The sequence below is a fragment of the Acomys russatus genome, chromosome 16, assembly GCF_903995435.1.
Source record: "Acomys russatus chromosome 16, mAcoRus1.1, whole genome shotgun sequence".
Classification (NCBI taxonomy): domain Eukaryota; kingdom Metazoa; phylum Chordata; class Mammalia; order Rodentia; family Muridae; genus Acomys; species Acomys russatus.
The window spans coordinates 30800659-30825928 of record NC_067152.1 but is presented as its reverse complement, the minus strand read 5'-3'; the positions used below and the strand labels follow the sequence as shown (position 1 = coordinate 30825928).

Sequence of the window (25270 nt, the reverse complement as noted above, 5' to 3'; positions counted from 1 at the left end):
GCCTCAGCTAGAGAAAATGGTCCAGAAAGGCCTGTCTGGGAAGTTGGCATTCCATAATGATGCTCCGGAGTGGATGAATGGAAGCATTCCCCGCAAAGAACAACCACCAGAGCCGGACGATGGGCCACCTCCTGTTGAGATAGCAGAATGATAGAGTTAGGAGGAAGAGAGAGGCAGAGGGGAGACTGGAGAGAACTAGGGACCGACACTCGGAAGCCGCACACAGTTGGGAGAATGGTCTTCAGCACACAGTAGGCATGCCGAAGGAATCTGAGGAGAATTGACGAGGGGCAAGTGCAGCCTGGCCGCCAAGCGCAGGACCAAAGCCAGAAGGAAAATGGATCGATTAGGGTATTAAAACCCTCCAGGCAACAGGTGTCAATGGTTTGCATTTAAAGAGCAGCAGTGTCAATGGTGTGGTCGGACTCAAAACACAGTCCAAGGACTGGTGGGGGGGGGGGGGTTGGTGTGTACTGAGAAAGGGGTGTGTACAAACCCCTTTAGAAAAGGTTCATACATTTTGGCTACTGCCATCTGCTTCACTGCCGCCCCCCCACCCACCCACCCACCCAGCCACTAAGACCCTACCCTACCTTTTATAAGTTAAGCCAGCTCATGTGTGGTTATCATCTCTACAGGACTTAGTTAGGAAGTCGTGGATGAACACTGCAAAACCCCATCCTGTGAACGGTTGTGGTCTCAAGTTAACCCTTAGCCCTGGGCAAACAGTACAGAGAGAGACAGAAAAAACAAGGGACAGAGAGGATGTGGTAGAGAGAGCAGTTAGTGTGAGAGGTCTAAAGTCTGCTTTGCTATTCAGCAGACCATATTGACGTCCGTGACATCCCTTTGCCTCTCTGGTACTCTCTTTAAAACCCGGTCACATGCCTACTCAAGATTTATAACTGCACGCCCACCCCCCACCCCCAGTACTTAGCAGGCCACCCAGCTTTATCAGACAAGCTTTGAAAACCCCAGACAGCTATTTTTAACCCCTCTCCACCAACTCCCTCTCCCAAATATGGGCATAGTATTTACTGCACAAGGACTGAGTGAGGTAACATACGTGAAAGAACCATAAATGATCGATAAATGATCTGTTTTCTTCCCACACTATCCTCCCTCCAGTTGCTGCCGGCATCAGGAATGCACCTCAGGGTCACACAGAAGTGGGCCCTTTGTCTCTGATGGGATGTAGGGCAGAAATCAGCCTGGCAGGAGACAGGAGCCCCCAGGACCTTACCTCACCAGTCGCTAAACTAGTTTGTGACTTTGCTGAGTCCCTCACTGCTTAGGCAGTCCCTTTCAGCTTTTCTGTAAAACAAAGTGTACTCAGTTAGAGGATCTTCAAGGTGCTACTGGTCCCAGGGGTTGGGGAGCAGAATATATATTCTTCCAGAACCATAAAGTGTCAACAGGGCCCCCTAATACTGTAGAAGCCATAAGTAGCATTCTTGGACCTGAAGTCCTTCATGTACAAGTGGACATTTCTTCCTCGTGGCCTAAAATTTGGGCCAAATGGTGCAGTTTTAGAGTTCTGGAAGGTTCTATTCGCACCAGGCCCACCTCTCAACTGACTCATTCAGTGTACAGGAGGCATGCCCATACCATGCTCTGTTTCACACCCAGCCCGGTGGTGCCCTTGGCATCCAGCTTTGCTATTCAGTATATCCCTCCCCAGCTCTTTTCTCCACGCTCTCCATGGGGGGACGCCAGGCGGCTGTGTGAACAGTTCTGTCAGCCAGTCTTGGAAAGAAGGCAAAATAGCTTTACCAGTTTTGAAAGATTGATTGGCAACAATTATTAAAGCCTGAGACAGGGGTGGTAGTACACAGAATCCCAGCACCTCAGAGGTAGAGTCAGGAGAATTGGGAGTTCAAGGACAGCTCCATCTATAAAAAGTGAGTTCAAGACCAGCCTAGGCTAAATGAGACCCTGTCTTGAAAAATAAAATGAAAGCTGCGCAGTGGTGGCGCACGCCTTTAATCCCAGTACTTGGGAGGCAGAGGCAGGTAGCTCTCTGTGGGTTCAAGGCCAGCCTGGTGTGCAGAGCAAGTTCCAGGACAGTGATAGCTATACAGAGAAATCGTGTCTTGGGGAGTAGGGGAAGAGAGAAAAAAAATAAAATAAAATCAAGCACAGTAGTGCACGGTCCTAGTTATCTGGATGCTGAGATGGGCAGTCATGTGAGTCTAACAGTTAAAGTCTGACCTAGGTAGAAGCCGGATTCTGTCTAAGAATAAATTAACAAATTACAAGGGAGGTCTAAGTGTCTTAGTGCTCACCCAGCATGTAGGGGGCCCTGAGTTCTCACACTAGTATCACAAAAAAGTTAAAAGCAAATAATATAGCCATGCCCTTTGGCCTACCCAACATTAGTTCAAGAAATTAATCTTATAATCCCAGCACAGAGAAGAGGGAACAAGATTGTGTGAGTTCAAGGCCAGACTGGGCTGTAAGTGAGCCTATAGCAAAGGAAAGGAATAGAAAAGAGAAACTAAGTTTATAGAAACACTTCCACAAAGAAACAATATATAAAGTTACCTCTCTGTGACTTCACTTGTAGCAGCAAATAAATGAGGACAGAGTTAGCCAAGTGCACTCTGATATACCCGATATGCCTAATATATCTTCCTGCTCTCTGCATTTTCTGCAAGAATTATAGCTTTTGGGACCAATAACAAGAAGCCATAAGCTGGCATAGAAGATATAGAGAGTAGGAGCTGTGGGGATGGGGCAGTGGTTAAGAGACCTTGCAGAGGACCTAGGTTCAGTTCCCAGAAATCATAAGGTGGCCCACAACTGGAGTTCCAGGGGATCCAACACGCTCTCCAGACACCAGGTGTGCATGTTGTGCACGCGCGTATGCTAGGCAATACACACATGAAATAAAAATAAATACTTTTAAAAGATGCCTGGAGTATATTATTAAGTGACAACGTGGGTGGTCCTATTTGAGAAATAGCAGTAATGTAAACAACCATATAGAAGGGACTTGTGCGTAGGTGGACACTCTAGGGTAGTTGTCTCTTCCCTCCGAGCCAAAGGCTCACTAGTTCCCTAAGCTGACTGGGTTAGCAAGCTCCAGGGGCCTACCTGTCTCTGCTCTCCAGTGCTGGGGAGATCCCCAGCTTTTACACAGACTCTGGAGATCAGAGCTCAGATCTTTGTACTTGCAAGCAAATGCCCCCACCATCTGGGCCACCTCCAGCCCCTGCGCTGCCTATTTTTCACAAGCTGAACCACTTTTATTAGCTAAACAACAATTAAGCCTAGTTTTCCAATGTCATCTTTGTAGTCATTGAAACGCAGGTTCCCCCGAGCTTGGTGGGCTTCTACAAACTGCATATTCAACATCCTAAAGCTAGGCAGGAACACAGTAAGAAACTTTGGCAGATTCAAACAGAAGGAGGATGCTGGTCCAGACTACAGAATAGAAGGAAGAGCAAGAGGCCGGTGTATAGCATGGCGACCAGCGCTATTAACAGTGCATCTTCTATTCGAAAATTGCTGTTTTAAAAAATAAGGTTAGCTGGGCTTAGTGACCCACATCTTAAATCCCAGCACTTGGGAGGCATAGGCAGGTGGGTCTCTGTAAGTTCAAGGTCAGCCTGGCCTACAGAATTTGTTCCAGGACAGCCAGGGCTACATACAGAGACCCTATCTCCAAAACTAAAATAAAATAAAAAAGCAAATAAGCAGGTTAAGTGTTCTCTCCAGGAATAAGTGATAACTATGTGATCTAATTCCTGCGTTACATAGCTTGATTTAGCCATTTCCCAATGTTTACGTTTTGAAACAGGTTGTATGTCTTATATATAATTTTTATTTGTGGGTTAATGATAATAATAGAAGAGAATGAAGAAAAACAAACTTTGACCAGCCTATCGCCATGGCCTTCTGGAATTACTCAAGACAAAGTGTGCTCTGTTCTCAGCACTCCCCCAGCCTCTGATGACGCGCTCGAACGCAGACCTCACAAATAGTTGGAGCAAGAGTTTAATCTGGGAGAGTTCTCACAGGAGGAGACTAACACCAGGGTTAGGCAAGCTCACACACCAGGCTTTCCGCCTCTAAGAACTTCATCAGCAAAGAGAGCCGACTACAGGGATCTACAAAGTGGCTACTGAGTGTTCTCTTTGCCAGCCTTCTGGAATTCTCGTCAACCGCAGTGTTTCAAGCCTGATTCTAACCTCGGGACTTTGTTGCTTCACGAAGAATCTGTCCATGGAGTTCCAAAATCACTGAGCAGTTGAAGGAGAAACTCCTCTAGCGAGAGAATGAGAAACCGGGGAGGTGGGGGGGGGGGGTGCAGAGAAAACCTCTTCGTCTGCCCCTTCACCCACTCCACAGCCTCTGCGATATTCAGGATGAAGGCCCGCAGAGCCATGATGTGACATGAGTCCTTAACCACAGGCTCGCTGCTCTTCGCCTGAGAATTTTTTCTACAGAAAAGGAAGTGGCCCCGTTGCACCAGTTCAAGGACAGAAAAAAAAAAAAAGCGCATCTGCACACACAAGATAATTATGCTTCTCTGAGTAGAATACAGTACCTTCCGGACTGTGAGCACTGTAGGGGGAGTCAAAGTGGGACAGCAGCAACTCCAGATCGGACTTTCTAATGCTGGGCTTGACTCTGCCTCATTCTTTCTCCCTGACCCGCTGGAAAGGGAGCAGCAGTGATGGAAGTTCTCTTCTGCAGAATGTGATGTCTAGGGAGGTGTGTGGTTTGCTTTGTTTTGCTTTTGGGGTTTTGTCTTGTTTTGTTTTTCAGAGATGCTACCAAATACATGACTAGTTGGAGGACTCAGGTGTATTAGCCAGCCCTTTGGCCTCAAAAGTGACATCTGCTGCAGCCGGGCATGATGGTGCACCCATGTAACCCCAGCACTCGGGACATAGGGGCAGGCAGATCGCTGTGAGTTCGAGGCCAGCCTGGTCTACAGAGTGAGTTTAGGACAGCCAGGGCTACACAGAGAAATCCTGTCTCGAAAAGAAAAAAAAAAAAATCAGTTGCAGAGGCAGAAAGACTCTAAGAGCCAGAGGTTGGTAGGACTGAAGTAAAACAGCATCTTCTGGATGTGATGGGACAGCCCTACTCCCATCACAGCACCTTTGGGTCCCTGCACAAGATCATGCAGCAACAGCACAGAATGCGGACGGCTCACACCTAACGTAGAGACTGTTGACAGCTGATGGCTTCTGGGGAATGTGACTCAGTTTTCTTCAAGGATGTGGCTCCCTGGTACTTGGTGAATAGCTCCTGTGAATAGCCCCGCCTCCTTAAATATACAGACAGCACAGATAAGACACTTGGGCTATAGAAGAAAATGGGGAGGGGGAGAGAGGAGAGAGAGAGAGATAAGGAAGGAAGAAGATGTAACCTTCGAAGGGAGTGGATGTGGGAGGGGTCGAGGGAAGGAGTTAGGAAGAAATGATCGTAATATTTTGTATGAAATTATTTTCTTTAAAACCTAATAGAAATATATTTGGAAATATCTGTTGCTTTTAGGACCAAGAATGATATTTTTTTAATATGGAGACTGATGCAAAATCCTCAATTCTTTATCGAGCAGTTGGAAACTCTAATGGCTTAAGAGTGTCTCTCCAGCTGAACAGTGGTGGACCCGCCATAGTTTAGTGAAGATAGTCTCACTGCTCTTAAGGCACTGTCTCACGGTTGGAGGATGGAATGGTCCCTGGGAGCGCCTGGAATGACTGACACAAGTTGGACAAACTATAAGTGCCTTACAAGTGTAAGAAGCCAGACTTAAAAGGCTACATACACACTATGGTTCTGTCTCCATGACATCCTCAGTGGGGCGTGATGGTGCACACGTTTAATCCCAGCCCATGGATCACTGTGAGTTCGAGGCCAGCCTGGTCTATAAAGTGAGTCTAGGACAGCCAAGGCTACACAGAGACCCTGTCTCAAAAAACCAAATAATAATAATAAGAAGAAGAAGATAAAATAAAAAGACATCTTGATATTCATTTGTGTGGGTGTGTGTATGCGTGTGAGCGTGCATATGTGTGGACCTACATAAGTTTATGTGCAGATCACATATGCAAGGACTGGAGTTACAGGTGGTCAGGAACTGTCTCCCGTGGGTGCTGACAATTGAACCCAGGTCCTCTGAAAGAGTATTAAATGCCTATAATCACTGCGCCATCTCTCCAGCCCAAGCTTCCTTTTTAAAGATCATATTTTTTACTTTATGTGTACAAGTATTTTGTCTGCATGTATGTATCTGCCCACACGTGTGCAGTGCCTAAGGTGGTCAGAAGAGAGTGCTGGGTCCCCTGAAACTGAAGTTACAGGCAGTTGTGAGCCACCTCTGTGGGTGCTGAGAACTAAACTCAGGTCCTCTGCAAGCTCAACAGGTGCCTCTAGCTGCTAATGATCTCTCTAGCTCCAAACCCAAGCCCTTTAAAAGGGAGGGGGAGTTTTCTGGGGACGCTGTGTGGTGCCTGAAGAAAAAGGTAAGCTTTTATCATTTTGCTGCAGACTCTCAAGTTTCAATAAACTCTGTCAGTTTCCAAAGAAAAGCTTTGAACAGCATCACTCCCAGCCCCTAGGTTCATCACGTCCACTAGGTGACATGAGTTTGCAGTAGGCAGATGACTCTTCCACTTGGGGAGAAGAGAGAGGAGACAGTGAGATATAACAGGCCATTCTGTGGGCAGCGGAGAGGGTAGGGGTAAGCCAAGTGGTTGATCCTCGAAGCTGCTCAGTCACACACACACACACACACACACACCCCTTGCCTGGTTAATTATCTGTCTGCTGATTCATGGCTTGTGGTTCCTGTGGGCATGCTTCCTGGCTGCTTCTGCCAACAAGGGCAGGCTTCTTGGAGCTGGGAGGAGATGATAAACAGAAATCCAAGGAGGGCGGACAGTAGCAAGGGAAGACTTTTTATCAATCGGGAATTCTAGAGTCACACGGTCAGTTCCCCCTCCTCACAGCACTGCCTCCTTGTCCCACCTTATGCTCTTCCAAGGAGACGTACGCTGCTTCTCCCCCTTCGCCCTCAAGATCAAGAATCTGAAGACAAAGCCAGGCATGGTAGTGCACACTTGTAATCCCAGCACTCCAGGAGGCAGAGGCAGGTGGCTGTGAGTTCAAGGCCAGCCTGGTCTACAAACTGCGTCCAGGATAGCCAAGGCTACACAGAGAAGCCTTGTCTCAAAAAACAAAGCATAACTAAAAAGAAAGGAAGGAAGGAAGAAATTGAGAACAGAAAAGATTGTTCTAGTGACTCCTCCAAAGAAGAGAGAAAGGGGAAACACTTTAGAGGAATCCCCCCCACCATGCTTTCATCCTCCTCTAATCAGAAGTTGAACAACAGTGTTTTCTCTTTTTCTCTCTCTCTCTCTTTCTCTCTCTCCAGTAATATTGGGTTTCTTAAAGTAAAGAGTCATAATAACCTCTGCATGTACACCTGCATGCCAGAAGAGGGCATTACAACCCTTTATAGATGGTCACAAGCCACCATGTGGTTGCTGGGAATTTGAACTCAGGACCTCTGAAAGGGGCAGCCGATGTTCTTAACCCCTGAGCCATCTCACCAGCCCGTATCTAGTTTCCCTACATATTTCTTTTGCCGCCTGTGCGCCAAGCATGGGGCACCGTGTTGAACAAAATATGCATTCTGCTCTCCTTTGAAGACTGAAGTCTTATGTGTACCACCCACACTTTACAAAGTTGAGACTCAACATTTAAAAAATATAACAAAAAACAAACCAGAAAAAAAAAAAATGTGTGGACCTCTCCCCTGGGGCCTTCTCTGTAGATTCTTGCAGGAGCAGAGGGGCTGGAATATGCCAAGCTGCCAAAGAGGAATTGGTTGAATTAAGAGGATGTGAGAAATGAATTCTCAGCTGGGATCCTGGACTGCAGTGACACATGAAGCAGCAACAGCGGTGGCCTGCAGTCCACAGCATACCCAGTGACAGGGAAAACAGTGACAGCAGGAATCGCCTCATATTGAACACTTATTTTTTTGTCTTTGTCTCATTTGGGACACTGTTTTCTCTACTTTACAGGTGAGGAAACACGACTAAGACATTGGGTAACGTGACAAGATCACACAGTCAGTCAGGGGCAAAGTCAGGAATCAAACCTACATGCTGCTGGCTTTAATCCGGCTGTTTCTTTCCCCAGCTACAAGTCTCCCCAGACTTTGAGGATTCCTGAAGAGGCCTTCAGATTACAAAATCCAAAAAAGAGAAATATGCATCTCATTGTCACCAGCTTAATTAGGTTAAAAATAAGCACGGGATTTAGAGGAAACTAAAAAAGATTGCCTTTGTAGATAAAAAACTGATAGTTGGCCGGACATGGTGGCACAAGCCTTTAATCCCAGTGCTCAGGAGGCAGAGGCAGGCAGATCGCTGTGAGTTCGAGGCCAGCCTGGTCTACAAAGAGTCCAGACAACCAGGGCTCTGTGTAACAGAGAAACCCTGTCTAAAACAAAACAAAACAAAACAAAACAAAAACAAATACTAGCTACCTTGATTTGATCCTTGTACAGTGTATTTGTAAGTACATTTTCTTTTGGGGGGGTGGCGGGTGGGGGGTGTTTTGGTGTTTTGTTGGTGGTGGTAGTTTGGTTTGGTTTTTAGTTTTCTGAGACAGAGTTCTCTGTGTTGCCTCTGCTGTCCTGGACTTGATTTGTAGACCAGGCTGACCTCGAACTCACAGAGATCCGCCTGCCTATGCCTCCCAAGTGCTGGGATTACAGGCATTGAGTCGCTGCACCCGGCTTTGTGTGTGCATTTTCACACTGAACATAAGCATGCCCTGTCACTGCATGTCAATTTTAAGTTCCTGAAAGTTAGCATATCTGTTAAAAATATCAGCTTTCCTGTTAAATGTCCTCATCCCCCGTCATCAGCAAGCAGCAGCCGACAAAGGCTACCCTCTCCAGGGCAGAAAGCTGAAGATGCCGATTCCTGTTCTGTGCTTAGGATGCTCAAGAACGTAGGCTAAAAAGCACAGTTTCCATGCGTCACTCGGAAGCTTTGGCAACAAAGAGCAACCGTAACTACTGCACTGAGACGCCCTTTACCTGCCCCGTGTCTGTGTCTATCTGTACGGTCATAGAAGGGTCTTAAAGGCGGCCGCCAAAACATAGTTTTAGATTGCTTAGCCTCAAAGTCAACTTAATAAAATTTACCTTTAAACAACAGCGCATCTGGGTCAGGAGATGTAGCTCAGTTAATAAAGTCCTTGCCTGGCGTGAGGAGGCTCTGAGTTCACCTCCCTTATAAGCCCTGAGCTGTGATACACATGGATATTCCTAGCACTCTTTAGTAGAGGCACGGGGCAGTCTCAAGTTCAAAGAGTGCACAGTGTCAAGCATCCTGAAATACTTGAGACCCTATTACACACACACACACACACACACACCTCAGTTTCATCACCTCCAGCAAAACCACCTCCCGCTCCCTTAGGGCTCTGCTGACTGGACCACTCCCCATCCCTGCAGCACTAGACAGGCTGAACGCTGACAGTGCAAGCAGCTGACGGTGTGGGCCAAAGGCAGGGGAGAGAAAGCCAGCGCCAAAGACCTCTGTACTGACTCCCAGCACACAATCAGGATAAGCTGGGTGAGCGGTCCGTCCCAGAAGGACCAGAGCCTGAAGCCTGCTCGGTCTTTCTGGGACCAGATAAACAAACTCGAGGCAAGAGACGTACTGCATTCGGAGAAAGGGGCAACGTAGCGCGCGCGCACCCACCCAAGCAGGTGAGCCGCATCCTTCCCAGCGAACCGGGACCGCCCCCATAGAACCCCATCTAGTCTCTGCTTTCCGAGCCAGGCCAGGGTCTCCGCCACCCGCGATGCAACCCCCCCCCCCCCAGGCTACCGGGGTTAAGACAACAACAACAACATCCCCGCGCCCCGCTCCTGGCCCGCGCGCACCTCAGCTTCTCAGCCCCAGTTCCTGGCTCCCACGATCCCGCCACAATTCACATGCTTTCGTCTTACTCACCTCCGTGGGCAACGCCCGCCAGCGCCCCCAGCGCCAGCAGAGCTGCCCAGAGCCGCGCCGGTCGCCGCGCTCGCATCCTGTCCACTGTCCTTCACACCACGCGCACGCCACGGCGAGCCTAGCGCCCTCCGCTGCTTTTCCTGCTGCTGGAGGGGAGGGGAGGGGAGAGGAGAAGACACGATGGGTGGGACACAGCGGGGCGGGCCGAGGGCTCGAGTTCCCTCCCCTCGAGCGGTCTTTTGGACCCTGCCTGAGGCTGCGAGTGTGACGGGGAAACTCGCGCGCCTCTCTCCAGAACCGTGCCCATCCCTCCGCCCACGAGGACTCCTCCACGGGCTCACTAGTGGACACCGCGCCCCAAGAGGTCGTGTGTGTATCTGGGTCCTAAGGGTCTGAGCCCAGTCCTTGGTTTAAAAAAAAAAAAAAAAAAAAGTAGCCCTTGGGCCACTTCCTGGCCTCTGACATCAGCACTGCTATTTCACTCGCATGGCCCACTTTGATTTCCTCCAGTCTCATTCATTCCCAGTCACTCACTGAGTTCACTGTTAACACTGAGGCAGCCGTTGGATCATTTCCCTGCAGCCACTTGGTAATACCACATCTCCAGCTTGTGTTAGAAAAGATGGCTCCGTGAGGAGCCTGCCTATAATTGCTTGTTTGCACGTGGCAGGTTCCTGATAGCCAGTCCAAGACAGTCACTGTATTACTTCCAAACTCAAATCCACTAGCTTTGCCTGCTGTTCCTATTCCCTACACTAGTTTCCTTGGGTCTTCCCCACATAGGAAACCTCTAGAAGCTCAAAAGGTGCAAAACACTGGAGCTGAAGAGAAGGTCATAGGAAGCAGCCGAGCCGTGCCCCCTGACGAAAGAATAGTAGTGTAAGAATGAAACTAGCGCTGGCCAAGTATCTATTGGCAGCGTGCTTGCCCAGCATGCACTGGGTTCCATCCCCAGCTCGACATAAAACAGGATATGAGTCCAGACTATAATTCCAGCACTAAGGAGGCAGGAGGACCAGAAGTTCCCGCCAGTTCTTAAGTACATAGGGAGTTCGAAGCCAGTCTGAGCTACTACAGGAAACCCTGGAGGAGGGAGATGGTTGGAGAGACTTGACACCTGGCCATGATCCATCACCCAGCCTTAGCCCAAGAGATTCTTGCCACTCCTAAATGTTCCATGCCTTTCCATCTGACTGACCTTCCTTCCTCTTTCCATTTGGAAAATTCCACTTATTTTTTTCAAAACATCCCAACTGTCATCTCTTCCATGCCATCTTGTCTGATCTTCCTCCTCCTCCTCCTCCTCCTCCTCCTCTTCCATCTTTGCCCTTAGCAGAGGTGGGCATTTCTTCAGACCTCTCAACCACCAGGATATTACATTATTTCATGTAACATGTAAGAACTTCATAACCATATACATTCATTGAGACAACCAAACTTCCTATGATCTTATGACCTAGTATTTTATTACTATACATGGTGACTCCTAGAGGAGTGTGGTGATGCACATCTCGGTTGGGACTGAGGGTATGACAGGAGGATGGCAAGTTTGAGTACAGATTAGGCTGCATAACAAGAAAGTGTCTCTAGCAAATTAGTGATTGATGAAGATGATGGTGGTGGTGGTGGTGGTGGAGGAGGTGATGATGATGATGAGGCTAGGGAGAGGTCTCCATGAGTAAATGTGCTTGGTGGACCAACATGAAGACCTGGGTTCAAATCCCAAGCACCCACATAAAAATCTGAGCATGGGCACATGCTGGCCCTGTAAGCTCAGAGCATGGAAAGGAGTATAGAGACAGAGGCGGCTGGCAGGCAGCATAGTTCTAGGTTCAGTGAGGGACCCTGTCTTAGTAAGGCACAACGTGACAGAGCAGACCGCCACTGACCATGTTCTCCTCTGACTGCCATAAGCAGTGTACAACACACACACACACACACACATTTACCACACCCTCGTATTCACATGTGCACAAGACAGTGATTCAAGATGTAATTCCTGTTTTTATTAGTTATTCACCCCTTAAATAAGGAGATCAAAAGATTCGTCCTCCTATTTACTGTTTCAGTCCATTCTGTGTTTCAATCTAGAGCCATTTCCCTTCATGCTGAAGAGCATTTTAAGCCTAGCAACTCTTGGGGCTGGAGAAATGGCTCAGTGGTTAAGATCACTGGCTGCTCTTCCAGAAGACCCAGGTTCAATTCCCAGCACCCACATGGCATCTCACAACTATCTACAATTCTAGTTCTAGGGGATCTGTCACCCTCATATAAGACATATATGCAGGCAAAACACCAAAGCACATAAAATTCTCCTTAAACAAATATGCCTCACTTCTGGTTATTTTGCCCTGATTTTACTGATATTTTTTTTATAAGTAGCTTTATAGATTGTCAAAGGGTTTTCCTCCTTACTTTGTCCCCTTTTTTGTTTTTGTTTTTGGGTTTTTTTTGTTTGGTTTGGTTTGGTTTTTCAAGACAGGGTTCCTTTTTGCAGCCCTAGCTGTCATGGACTAGCTTTGTAGACCGGGCTGGCCTCGAACTCACAGCGATCCACCTGCCTCTGCCTCCTGAGTGCTAGGATTACAGGCATGCGCATCATGCCCAGCTTACTATGTCCCTTTTTTAAAAAGTTAATTGTAGTGTGTGTGTATGTGTGTGTGTGTGTGTGTGTGTATGTGTGTGTGTGTGTGTGTGTGTGTGTGTGTGTGTGGTGTAGGCAGTTACATACATGCAATGATACACATGGAGGTTGAGGACAACCTGGTATCCAGAAATGGAACTCAGAATGTCAAGTTTGCCCAACTAGCTGGCCCTCCTCCTGGAACTTCCAAATTATATTGCTTTTCTCCACATACCTAACAGATACAATTTAAAGGAGGAAATGTTTATTTTGGCTTAAAGTTTGAGGGACTTTCAGTCCATTGAGGCAAAGACACTTTCAATAGGAGAAGAAAAGCTATGGATGCCTCCAAAATTAATAAAGACTGTAGGCTTTGACCTTATTCAAACCTACTTCATTTGGGGTTCTTTAATGCATATACCTCCCTTCCAACCCATCTACCCTAGATAGGAGAGAAAAGAGGTTAACGGGAACAGGAGAAGTAGACCATTTTAGACTCAGTTCCTGGGAGCGATTCCACTGACCTGTTAAACAGCAAATCAGCAATCCAGCAGAGGTGACTACAACTGCAGCCGCAGGAACTGGAGCACCCCGTCTTCTTGTTCTTGCACACACCCCACACCACAGCCCCGCTCTAACTTTTCATTTTGATATTAGTTATGTTTATCTTGTAGTTACAAAACACTAAGGAAGGTGCCCTTCTGTCCTCCGCCCAGCTCTTCCCCAGTTACCACATCATAGCCACCAAGCAAAGGAAAAGATCGTTGATGCAGTGCTGTGGGCTCACCCTGCCACAGCACCCATGCTGCTTTTCCCACTATCCTTTTTATGACCCAGGTTCTCTGTTGTATTTGGTCATCATGTCTCCCAGCTCTCCTTCAATCTGTGACATTCCCATGGTCCTTATTTTTAAATACCATGTCCTGCATGAGGACCTGGAGCGACTGAAGAAGATCAGAGCCCACAGGGGTCTGCGCCACTTCTGGGGCCTTCGTGTCCGCGGTCCAGCACACCAAGACCACTGGCCGCCGCGGCCGCACTGTGGGTGTGTCCAAGAAGAAATAAGTCTCTGGGCCTTCGCCGTTAATAAAGATTTATATACCTGAAATAAATAAATAAATACCATGTCCCGGTTGGAAAGCTAAAGGGATGGTTTCTAAGGAGCTGACTACATGGAACAAAAGGCAGAGACGCAGACATTGTCTGGGGCCATGGCCTACCCTCCTCCCTCACCCCAGCCCTGCAGACCCTAAGGGAACAAGGGCAGTTCCTGGTGGCCACATGTCAGCCTGTGACCTCCTTTCTGGACACAGATGAATACAGGTGTGTGTACACCATGGGCGCTGCCAATCAGACCCCATTTCCAGGATCCTGAATTGGAGGGGACACCCAGTGTTGAGTGTCAGGGTCTGTGCAGTCAGCTTGGGAGCTGCAGGTTTCCTGAAGGCTGGGGCCAGGGAAGCCATTTTGAGCAGAGCACATGAGGATACAGGCCAGAGTATAAGCATTTGCTCAAATAGCCTCCAGGTGGAGAACAGCCCTTCCTGGTTACAGGCCGGAAAGAGTGTCTAGGGATTTGGAGATGATGATGATGATGGTGGTGGTGGTGATGTCTTTTTCATTACTTAGATATTTTTGAAAATCCAAGGCTAAATTATTTTGTAGTTTGTCTTCTGTTTTCTCATGATCGTGTCACTTTGGACAAGAATAGAACACACACACACACACACACACACACACACAGAAAATTATCAGAAGGATGTGCCTTCTCGGGAGGTAACATTAGGAGCACATCACACTAATGTCAGCCTGACAAGGTTGGCTTTGATGACATAGTTATGGTGGCATGTTGTTTTAAAGAATGAAAATCTCAAATGTTCTTTGTTACTAACAAAGACTCGGAAGACAGATGCTGGGGTGCAAACCTGCGACCTCAGAGAGGCAGAGAAAGCACCCAGCTGACCTTCCTACTCAGCTCATGTCCCAGGAAAAAATAATACACAAAAAAGTTCACTAGACCAGGAGGAAAAGGCCAAAAAAAAAAAAAAAAAAAAAAAAACCCACAGCCAAAGGCTTGCTAGCTCAAAGCTCAAAAAGCCTCTCTTTCTTACCCACACTGTCTGAAATAACCTTCAACTCAAAGTCCCTCCTACTCTTTAATCCCTGTCAGCTGGTTTCTTGCTCCACCTCTTGACCTAGGGTTAACTTTATTAAATCCTGCATACGGAGAGCTCTTGGATTAAAGGTGTTAGGGCTCAACCATACCAAACAAGAAATAGGTTTTTACAGCTCACAATCTCGGGGTTCACAATGGGATCAACTATCCTGCAACAACAGTAGTGTCTTCCCAGGTTTGCTCACTATAAAGCCACCAGTTTTCTCTTTGTTGTTAATGCATATTTCATGAGAGGTACCTTAATTCTGTACCTAAAGACCTGAGTTCCATCCCCAGGCCGTACAGTGTGGAAAGAGAGAACGGACTCCGGCAAGATGTTCTCTGACCTCCACACATGCCACCATGGAATGAGCCTGGGGGGGGGGCGTGGTGGGAAGGGGGGGGACACACGAACACACGCAAGTAAGTAAATACATGAATCATAACTTTAAAAAATGAAAAAACCAGCAGAGCAGTGGTGGTGCAGGCCTTCAATCCTAGCACTCAGGAGGCAGAGGCAGACAGATCTCTGAGTTTGAGGCCAGCCTGGTCTACAGAGAGAGTTCCATGACAGCCAGGGCTACCAGAGAAACCCTGTCTCAAAAAACCAAAAAATAGAAGAATAAGGAGAAGGAGGAGGAGGAGAAAAGAAAAGAACCACGGATGGATGGATGGATGGATGGATGGTAAAATTAGTGGGTTTTTTTTTTTCAAGCTTCACAGCATGTCCTGCTGCCCATTGAATGATCTCTCTCTCTCTCTCTCTCTCTCTCTCTCTCTCTCTCTCTCTCTCTCTCTCTCTCTCTCTCTCTCTCTCAAAAATGTTCCATCAGTGTTTCATAGCTGCAGCACTTGCTTCTGGGAGTTTAACATGGCTTTTCTACTTCCTTCAAGAGCTATTAATTGGTATTCTATATAAGGAAGAGCTGTGCTGCTTCTACTTCTAAACTATTTCAGTCATATCACTATGACTTCACAGGCTATAATCTAATGCTATTGTTATCTTATTGTTCAATCTGTCCCAGTTTTTTCCTGACTACTTTACATTTTTTTCCTTCCTCCTTGACTTGACTTTTCTTTTTTTTTTTTTTTTTTTTCTTTTTAAAGTCACATCACTCTACGGTGACTAGTATTTTCTTTTGCATTTATCTGTATGGGTTCTGGTGGAGACAATTCGATATATAAAAGTGGCTTTTTTTTTTTTCACTGAACATATTAGAAATTTTTAGCCATTATTTCTTCAAATATTTTCCCTTTACCTATGGAAAGTATAGTTAACATGTTTTAGACTAAATCATATCTTACACACTGGTGAGGCTCAGTCTTTGTTTATTAGTGCTGGAGGTGGGCCCCTAAGGTCTCACAAATCCCAAACAGCTGTTCTACCACTGAGAACAGCCCAGGTTTTTTTTTTTTTTTTTTTTTCAGTCCATCTATTACTGAGTGCTTGTCTCATACACTGGTCTATTGATGTCTTTTCATGATCTCTAATCCTTTTCTTTTGCCTCCCCTGAGCTCTACTGAGCTTATCTGGGGAGAATTTTCATTTCAGACACTATACTTTTTTTTTTAAGTCTACTTTTTAAACTGTAGAATTTTCTCTTGCTTCCCAATTTCTCTGTTGAGATTCCTCATCTCTTCAACTGTCAAGTTCCCATCCCTCTTTAAGTTCTTACATCTGTTTACAATGATTGTTTAAAATTCTTATCAGCTGAGCCTGGCGGGGTGGGTTCACACTTGTAATCCCAGCACTTGGGAGGCTAGAGGCAAATCTTTGTGAGTTCTAGTCTGATCTAGGACAGCCAAGGCTACATAGAGAAACCTTTCTCATTTAAAAAAAAAAAAAAAAAAAAAAAAAAAAAAAAAAAAGCCAACTGGGCTTGCGGAGGTGGCTCCCTAATAGCCATATTTTTTCTAAAAAAGAAAAGAAAAGAAAGAAAAGGAAATGGAGACAGTACGCTCAGTAAGGCTTACTAGCCAGCTAGTCTTGCCAAGTTGATGAACTCCAGGTTCAGCCAGAGACCCTATGACAGAAAAGTAACAAAGTAACAAAAGGCTGATGTCAAGCTTCAGCCTCCTCATGCACGTGTGGATGCACTGGTGCACATACACGTAAGAGGCAGGAGGATCTCTGTGAGTTCAAAACCAGCCTCGTCTACAGAGTGAGTCCAGGACAGCCAGGGGTACGCAGAAAAACTCTTGTCTTGAGGGAAAAAAAATTATAGCTAGTTCGGTTTTACCTAAGAGTCTGTTTTGTTTGTCTGTTTATAAATGTTAATTTGAATCAGTTGCCAGAGCCACATAAATCCCTTTTTGCTGTTCTTCTGTTTGATTTATTATTGTTGGGGAAAGGGCATGTGTGTGCTCCTGCACTTGGGTGGGCCTCAGAGGACAATGCTTGAGAGCTACTTTTCTCTTTCCAGGGATCTGGTATCTTGCTCAGTCATCTAACGGCTTTCTTTTTCTGTGTTTGTTTGGGTTGGGGTTTTGTTGTTGTTGTTTGGGTTTTTGGTTTGGTTTGGTTTCTTCGAGACAGGGTTTCTCTGTGTAGCTGGCCTCAAACTCACAGTGATCCACCTGCCTCTGCCTCCCGAGTGCTGGGATTAAAGGTGTGCGCCACCACCACCCTGCATGATTTGGTCTTTGATACAGGCTCTCACTACACCATCCAGGCTAGCCCTACACTCATGATCCTCCTGCCTCAGCTTCCCACTACTGAGGTAACAAGAATACAACTGCCATGCCTACCTTGGCTGCCAACTCCTATTTCTTCACATGCACAGTGTCACCATCTGTGTGCAAATGGGTTTGTGTGTGTGTGCGTGTGTGTGTGTGTGTGTGTGTGTGTGTGTGTGTGTGTGTGTGGTAGAAGTGTTCTGGATTTGTCCATAGCAGCAGGTCATCCAATCCCACGTGTTCTGGTTTACGTCCCAGGATTGCGGTTAATGTGGAGCATCTCCCCATGCATGTGTTTACCATCACTCGCTCTTCCAGAGCAGGTTGCTCACTCTAGAACAGCGCTCTTATTCCTAGAGCAAGCGCTTTCTGAGGAGTCACCTAAGTGAGAGTTCACTACCTGGCTAGGCTGATGCTCCCGTTCCTGCCCCCGCCCCAGCATCTCCAAGTAGTGTACAGAAGCCTCCATTGCCTGCTCAGCTCTCTCTTAGTTGTCCTATGAAAGCTAAACAGAATCTCCTGTGTGCACATGCACCATCCCATGTGTGCACATGCACCATCCCCCGTGAGCACATGCACCATCCCATGTGTGCACATGCACCATCCCCCGTGAGCACATGCACCATCCCATGTGTGCACTTGCATCATTCTCCGTGTGTACACATATCCTATCACCCAACCTGAAGGCCCTAGGGAACACCCACGAGGACATCTGAGGCATCTCTCCACTTAGCTTCCTCTTCTCCACAGAGGGTCCTCCTCAGACCACACACTCAGCAGCCCGGAGCTCTGCTCTTCTGTTTGGTGGACCAGCATGCACTTCTCTCCCCCCGGCAAGGGCCTCGAGTCAAAACGCTGACAAATGGGGCTCCCTTTGTGAGTGTCCCCCTTTCGAGGACACTACAGCATTGTCCTTCATGTTGTTCGGAACTGAAAAGCGTCTTCTCAAGTATTCTGCCAAACTTTGCTGTGATTTACTGTAGGGGAGCAGTTTTCATAGCCGTTGCTGTTGGGACTAGAAGCTGAGATTCTGCAATTATTTACTCCTCCTCAACCAGTACTGAGCAAACAGATGCTGTGTAGGCAGGGACTTGTCTTCACTCCTTGGCAACCCCTCTGTAAGAACAGAATCTATCTGCCCCCTTTACTGCTTTCATCACAACACTTGACAGTTGCCTTTAACAATCAGAGGCCAGATAGATGGCTCAGCATTAGGTAAGGCACCTGCCACCAAGCCTGACAACCCGAGTTCAATCCCTGGGACCCACGTGATAGAAAGAACTAGCTCCTGCTAGTTGTCCTTTAACACACACACATACACACACACACACACACAGAGAGAGAGAGAGAGAGAGAGAGAGAGAGAGAGAGAGAGAGAGAGAGAGAGAAAGAGGAGACATGTGTGCCCACACATATAACAAATAAATGAAATGCAATCAAAATCAACATAACCTTAACAATCTATTTATTCCAACAAAGACACTGGAGAATAGCTTGTGCGTCCTGCCTTATACCAGGCAGCAGATGGGACCAGGAAGGAGCATCAGCACACGGCAGGTAGAAGGCTGTTTACAAGATGCGCTAAAGAAGCCAAGAGTCAGGTAACACAGTCCGTCCCCACACAACTCAGGCTGACACGACGGCCTCAAGTCCGTCCCCACTGAGGCAGCCCTAGTCCTATTCAGCTCCTCCTTGTTACTGCTATAAATTGGAAGAATTTATGTCCGTAGCTAGGACTTCTTATGCTCAAAGTTGAGAGTTAACCCCCTTTATACAGAGTCTGAGCGGCTACATTTTGGTCCTCACTCTCCCTCCCTACAGGAGGGGTAACGTATGCTACTTATCTTGTGGCCCGGACAAAATACCTGACAAGAGTAACTAAGGGTTTGCTTTAGCCCACCATGATGGTACCAGGAGCTTGAGGCGAAAAATCACACCTCAACCACAATCGAGAAGCAGGGAGCTACAGACACTTGCCCCTCAGCTCAATAGTGCAGGTCCCAGTTACAGTGGATCTTCCCACGCTGATTAACCCAATGTAGAAACCCCTCGTGGCCACGCCCACAGACCTGTTTCCATGGTGATTCTAAATCTGGTGCCGCTGACATCAAGCACCACTGGGGTTGTGAAAAGGCCTTTCCATTTTCTCTCTACGCTCTTCCCACCCCCTCCCCACCTCCTGTATCTGTAAAAATAACTGTTTCCCGTTCTTTCCCCTTAGTATCAATCTCACCCACACACACACCTCTGACCCCAACAGACACTCAAGGCTCGTTGGTCGTGTGAGTCCAAGGCTAGGAAAACCCTTGAGGCTGCAGAGCACAGAGGGATTGCGTTCTCGTCACTACTTGCTCCTCCAGCTGAGGAGACTAAGTGTGGTGTAGCCTAGTGGCTCAAACGCTTTTTTCCTCCTACACGCTTGGCGGAGCATCTCCTTCTGCCCACTGAAATGACCCAGCTGTTTCTTGGCTCGCAGAAGAATGGGCTTTTCAGAATTCACACTGACTTTTTTTTTTTTTTTTTTTTTTAATGTAATAGCTTAGAATTTCTGCCTTCTGGAGGCTGTCTTAGAAAGCACCCTTGGAACTGGTCAGGGAAAGTGGAAGGAATGAACGTGGCCTTCTCACTCAACATTCAGTCACTCACCCACACTAGGCAATGTTTGCCATGTGCCGGATGGCTCCCAGGACGCTAAGGGTGCGGTGGCGAAGGGCCCTGGGTTCAGGCTCCGAGAGAAGCTTCCCCTTCGTGGAGCCAGCCTTCCTTCGCTGAGAAGAATATGAGAACCCCAGAACTTGCCACCCCAGCTCCACATATACATGTCTGCCTCGTCAAGCCCGAATTGAAGCTCTGTGCCCACAAGGGCGTCACACGATGACCCGTGCCACGTCCCCAGAACAATCCGTAAGCCTTCCGCAGCTAATCCCCAAGGTGAGGGAGGCCTCCTTCAGATACAGGCAGCGGCTGCTGCGTGGCTTCCAAATCGGCCCTGGCCCCAAATTCCTGTTGTGGTACCTCTCTAAAAGTCCCTAGCTCCCCCGATCCAGGGACCGGCTCTAGAAAAGGACAATGTGCTGCCCAGCTCTCAGCATGCATTTTAGACTTCTTAGGGATTTCTTATTCACCTGAAATGGCTCCGCAGGTAAAGGCACTCGGAAGTACACAGACAACTTTGGTTCCTAAGGCCTGCAGGGAGGAAGGATTTGACCTTCACACCTAAATGTGACACTTGCACACAAACAGGCACACACAAATAAACAAATAAATAAAGTTTTCATTAAAGAGAGGGAAAGAGAGATTAGTTGAAGATAGCTACAGGTTTGATCTCAGCTTCACAGTTTACGTTGGCAAGCTGCTTAACTGATGCAAACCTCTGTTTCCCTCTCTATAAAATGGGACTGACATGAAGGTCATTTAGCTCAGTAGCTGGCATGGAAAACGTATTTGATAACTATGAGCCTGCAGCTTGCCTTAGCATCAATTTGCTTGTGCTTATTGTTTCTTAGATGTGGTCTAACTGTGCCCCACCACCACCATCCCACCCCACCCCACACACCCCCACCACCACACCCACCCACCACCACCACCACCATCCCCACCATCACCACCACCATCACCACCACCACACTCACCCACCACCACCACCACCACCACCACCCCATCACCACCACCACCATCACCACCATCCCCACCATCACCACCACCATCACCACCACCATCCCCACCACCATCACCATCACCACCACCATCACCACCATCCCCACCATCCCCACCACCACCACCACCACCATCCCCACCACCATCCCCACCACCAGCACCCCACCACCACCACCTCCACCACCACCCCCATCACCACGGTTTATGTTCACTGGGAGGCGGCATGGGCCCTGACATGGAGCCTAGTGGGAGGTCATAAGTCACTGGAGGCATGAGGTGCTACACATGTGACCAAGTCAACAGATCTCCTAAGATCTCTTTGGTATTTCTTCCTAAGAAAGTTATTATAAGAAGAGCAGGTCTGGTCTGGCAGTGGTGGCACACGCCAGTAATTCTAGCACTCGGGAGGCAGAGGCAGGTGGATCTCTGTGAGTTTGAGGCCAGCCTGGTCTACAAAACGAGTCCAGGATAGCCAAGGCTACGCAGAGAAACCCTGTCTTGAAAAAAAAGAGAGACAGAGAGACAGAGAGAGAGAGAGAGAGAGAGAGAGAGAGAGAGAGATAAGCTCAATTTTCTTAACAAACAACTATATTTTATTATGAACTTATTGAATAAGCCTACCTCCCTTACAACCCAACTAACCCAAACAATAGGAAAGGAGATTAAAGAACACAATAACGAAACCTTAAGGATATTAGTTCCAAGGAGAAACGATTCTCCTGGCGTGGTCAGCAGGATTTCAGCAGACCAGCAATCCCACCAAAGCTGCTGCTGGAACCTGGAGCCTCAGCTGGAACCTGAAGCCTCAGCTGGAGTCCAAAGCCTTGAAGCTTTCGGTGGAGCAGTTCTGTCAAGGAGCATCTCTTGAAGTGTTGCAATCAACACCCAAAACAACCCCAAGTGCTCTTTCCCAAGCCTCTTGTTTGAGGCTCATATGTATGTCTCCTCTCAGAGTCTCTACTAGGATGTTTTCAGCTGGCAACATCCAAGCTCTCCAACTCAGTGGTTAGACTCCCAAAAGGATAAACATCCTGCTCTCTCACAAGTCTGTTCCCCATCCCACCCTTGGGATCAACACAAAAACATGTTAATCTCTCCTACAGAGTGAGCCTAGCCAACCATTGTTGTGTGCTGCTCCCCCAACGTGCATTTCCCCTTTGCCATCTGTCCTTTGCCATAGGATCCTCTAGAAATGAGCTAATGCAGGTATTGTGCCTTTGAACCTCTATAGCTGTGAGCCAAATAGATGTCTTCTCTTTGTAACTTAGACACCCTGAGTATTTTCTTATAGAGATGAAGAGCTCACTGACAGGACGCTGGGTTCTCAATCTAGCCCCCGCCCAACATCTGCTACAAATCAAAAGCAACTGCTCTATTGTTGCAGCCTCCCACCAGTGCTGGCTGAACTGAGGCAGGAGGATGCTGTGAGCTATGGCATTGGCACTGCTGGACAAAGTCACTGAAGAGCTGGGCCAGGTCTTCTGCTCCATGCTAAACTTTGGGAGGTCCCACACCCAGTGGCTATATCCAAGCCCTTTCGTCGTGCTCATCCCAAGCTTGAGAACTGATCTCTTCTGAACCCGAGGAGCTTTTCTTCTCCTGCAGACTCGGCAGAGATTTGTGACTCCCTCTACTCCGCAAAAGCTTGGGTGTCTGTTTTGCTGGCAACGTGGCCATTACCTTTCAGCAGCCTCTCGAATGGGCCCGTGCCCTCAAGGGCTCAGAACAAACGGACAAGAGGGACTCTGGAGTCTAGAGCCCTGAGGTACCTGAAGTCCTCGCTCTGGCCGCTGCACACGGTATGTATATCCGCTATGTCTGCCACTCCGCCAGCCTCTCTCTCAGCAGAGCAGCGTCTAGTCAGTGACTCTCCAAGGCTAGGACTCCTGTACACTTCACTAAGCATATGCAGGACCCAGCCGGGGTTTGATCTCCAACACCCCCTCCAAAAAAAGGGGGGTGAGGGGAGTTACCTCCACAGGTCTCCAGGCTAAGAAATGTTGTACATCTCTCCCGTCACGTGGGTCGGCTTTTCCTCACCGTGATGAGCTCCTGGTCCAGGCCCTCCCCTCCAGAGACTCTCCCAAGGGGTCGGAGCTTGACAGTGAGAGTGCCCACCATATTTTTCTTTAAATATTCCTCATACCAGCCCATCTGATAGAGATGGAAATTGAGCCTTAGAGGTATGAAAAGATATGCACTGTGTTCATTTTTATTCTATCATCTGCCTTTATTCTGCAGTATTAGGAACTAGATACCAGGCTGAACATTTTTTTTCCCCATAATACTCTTTATTTTCAGTGAGAAAAAATACAATCTCAGAGAGACTGGGCGGGGGGGGGGGGGTGACTAGTTTAAGAGCACCCAGGTAGTTAGTGGCAGAGATGGGATTAAAAACAGGTCGGTTCTGACTCAGCACTGACCCTACAGGCCACCGGCTCCTTTATTGTCAATATTGTGCAAGGTGCCAGACGCCCTTCACTGTTTCAAGTTAGCTCTGTGAGACAGTGGGGAAAGCTCCCATCTTTTGGCTAAAGCACCCTTGGATATCCTTTTTTTTTTTTTTTTTTTTTGGTTTTTCGAGACAGGGTTTCTCTGTGTAGCCTTGGCCATCCTGGACTCACTTTGTAGACCAGGCTGGCCTCGAACTCACAGCGATCCGCCTGCCTCTGCCTCCCGAGTGCTGGGATTAAAGGCGTGTGCCACCACGCCCGGCTTGGATATCCTATTTTTCTGAGGAAAAAAAAAAAACTGAGAAGCCCACAAAGAAGTGATCTCTATTGCCGTTCAGCCCAAGCCAAGTCCAGGAATTTTGTGTATGTCACTGGCCCCAGGAGGCACCTAGGGCTGGTCAGTCCCACCCTCCCACCCCCACAGACTGCTCTATTTCTAGGTCCTTGGCCACTTCCTGTCTTAACTATAACAAGAAATCACCAGCTCTGCCTGGCTGAATCCTGCCTGATACGGCACCGGAAAAAGCCGGGCGTTAGACCAAGGCCTCGGTGAGACACAGCACTACCCACCCACCCCCGCCCCACCCGGGATTCAGCTTTTCCCTGAAAGGATGACAAAGAGCAGGGTGACCGTGAGCTTGGAGTAGATGCCACTGCAGCAGCAGGCCTCACTTCCCTGTTTTCAACCTGAGAAAACCGGTAGTCCTTAGGCCTGGCCTGACAGCCATGAGGAAGTCCCAGGAAGGAACAGAAGGAAAGAGCCCACCCTGCCTTCTCCCCTGCCTCACTACCCTATTTTGTCCGTCCCTTCCCTCTACTGGTGCCCCTTTGCCATCCCATACTCTTTTCCTGAGACAACCTCAAGGCTGCCTTCATCTACCTTCCTCATCCGACTTCTTAGATTTTAACTTTGGACCTCTGGGTCTACATTTAGACCCTCACTTTCAGACAACCCTAAGTCAACGAGAGCCTCATTTTGTTTGGTTGGTTTGGTTTTTCAAGACAGGGTTTCCCTGTGTAGCCTTGGCTGTCCTGGACTCACTTTGTAGACCAGGCTGGCCTCAAACTCACAGAGATCCGCCTGCCTCTGCCTCCTGAGTTACGGCACCACCACATCCAACCAAAAAGAGTTATTTATTTATTTATTTATTAGCATATATACAGTGCTCTGCTTGCATGACAGAAGAGGACATTAGATCATATTATAGATGGTTGTGAGCCATCATGTGGTTGCTGGGAACTGAACTCATGACCTCTGGAAGAGCAGTCAGTGCTCTTAACCTCTAAGCCACCTCTCTAGCCCTGAGTACCCCGTTTTCTAAGCGTTCCTTTGCCGAGAAACGTAAAATGAACTCCCATTTTCCACCTTTTCTGAACCACTAAGGCAATGTGCTGAACAAGATGTAAGCTGACGGAGACAGTGGTACCGCCTTCGCAGCCGCCGCTTGGTGAGCGTTGTGTCATCTGTATCGCGAGGATCCCACGCTCTTGAGCTGCAGATCACCACCCCATGGAGGAATAATAGAACTGAATGTGGGAGTCCCAGAAGACCTGGCAACAGTACGAGACTTTTTTTTTTTTTAATGTGCTATGGCCAAAAGTTAATTCAAAATGAAACACATGACGAATCTGAGCTGCTTGTGGCAGCTCCCACCCACGCTGCATCGCATGATTTGCTGCAGTCTTTGTTCTGAATACAGCATGCACA

General features: G+C 47.8%; 1 protein-coding gene across 1 annotated transcript in view; it reads right to left on the bottom strand.

Moving 5' to 3' along the window:
* Nucleotides 1-10139, bottom strand: part of Itgb3 (integrin subunit beta 3) — a 54359-nt gene extending 44220 nt beyond the window's left edge. The window contains exon 1 of the mRNA XM_051158858.1: nt 9999-10139. Coding sequence (XP_051014815.1) covers nt 9999-10074 — 76 coding nt within the window. The 5' untranslated portion in view covers nt 10075-10139. The remainder of the gene's footprint in view (nt 1-9998) is intronic.
* Between the last annotated feature and the right edge of the window lie 15131 nt (nt 10140-25270).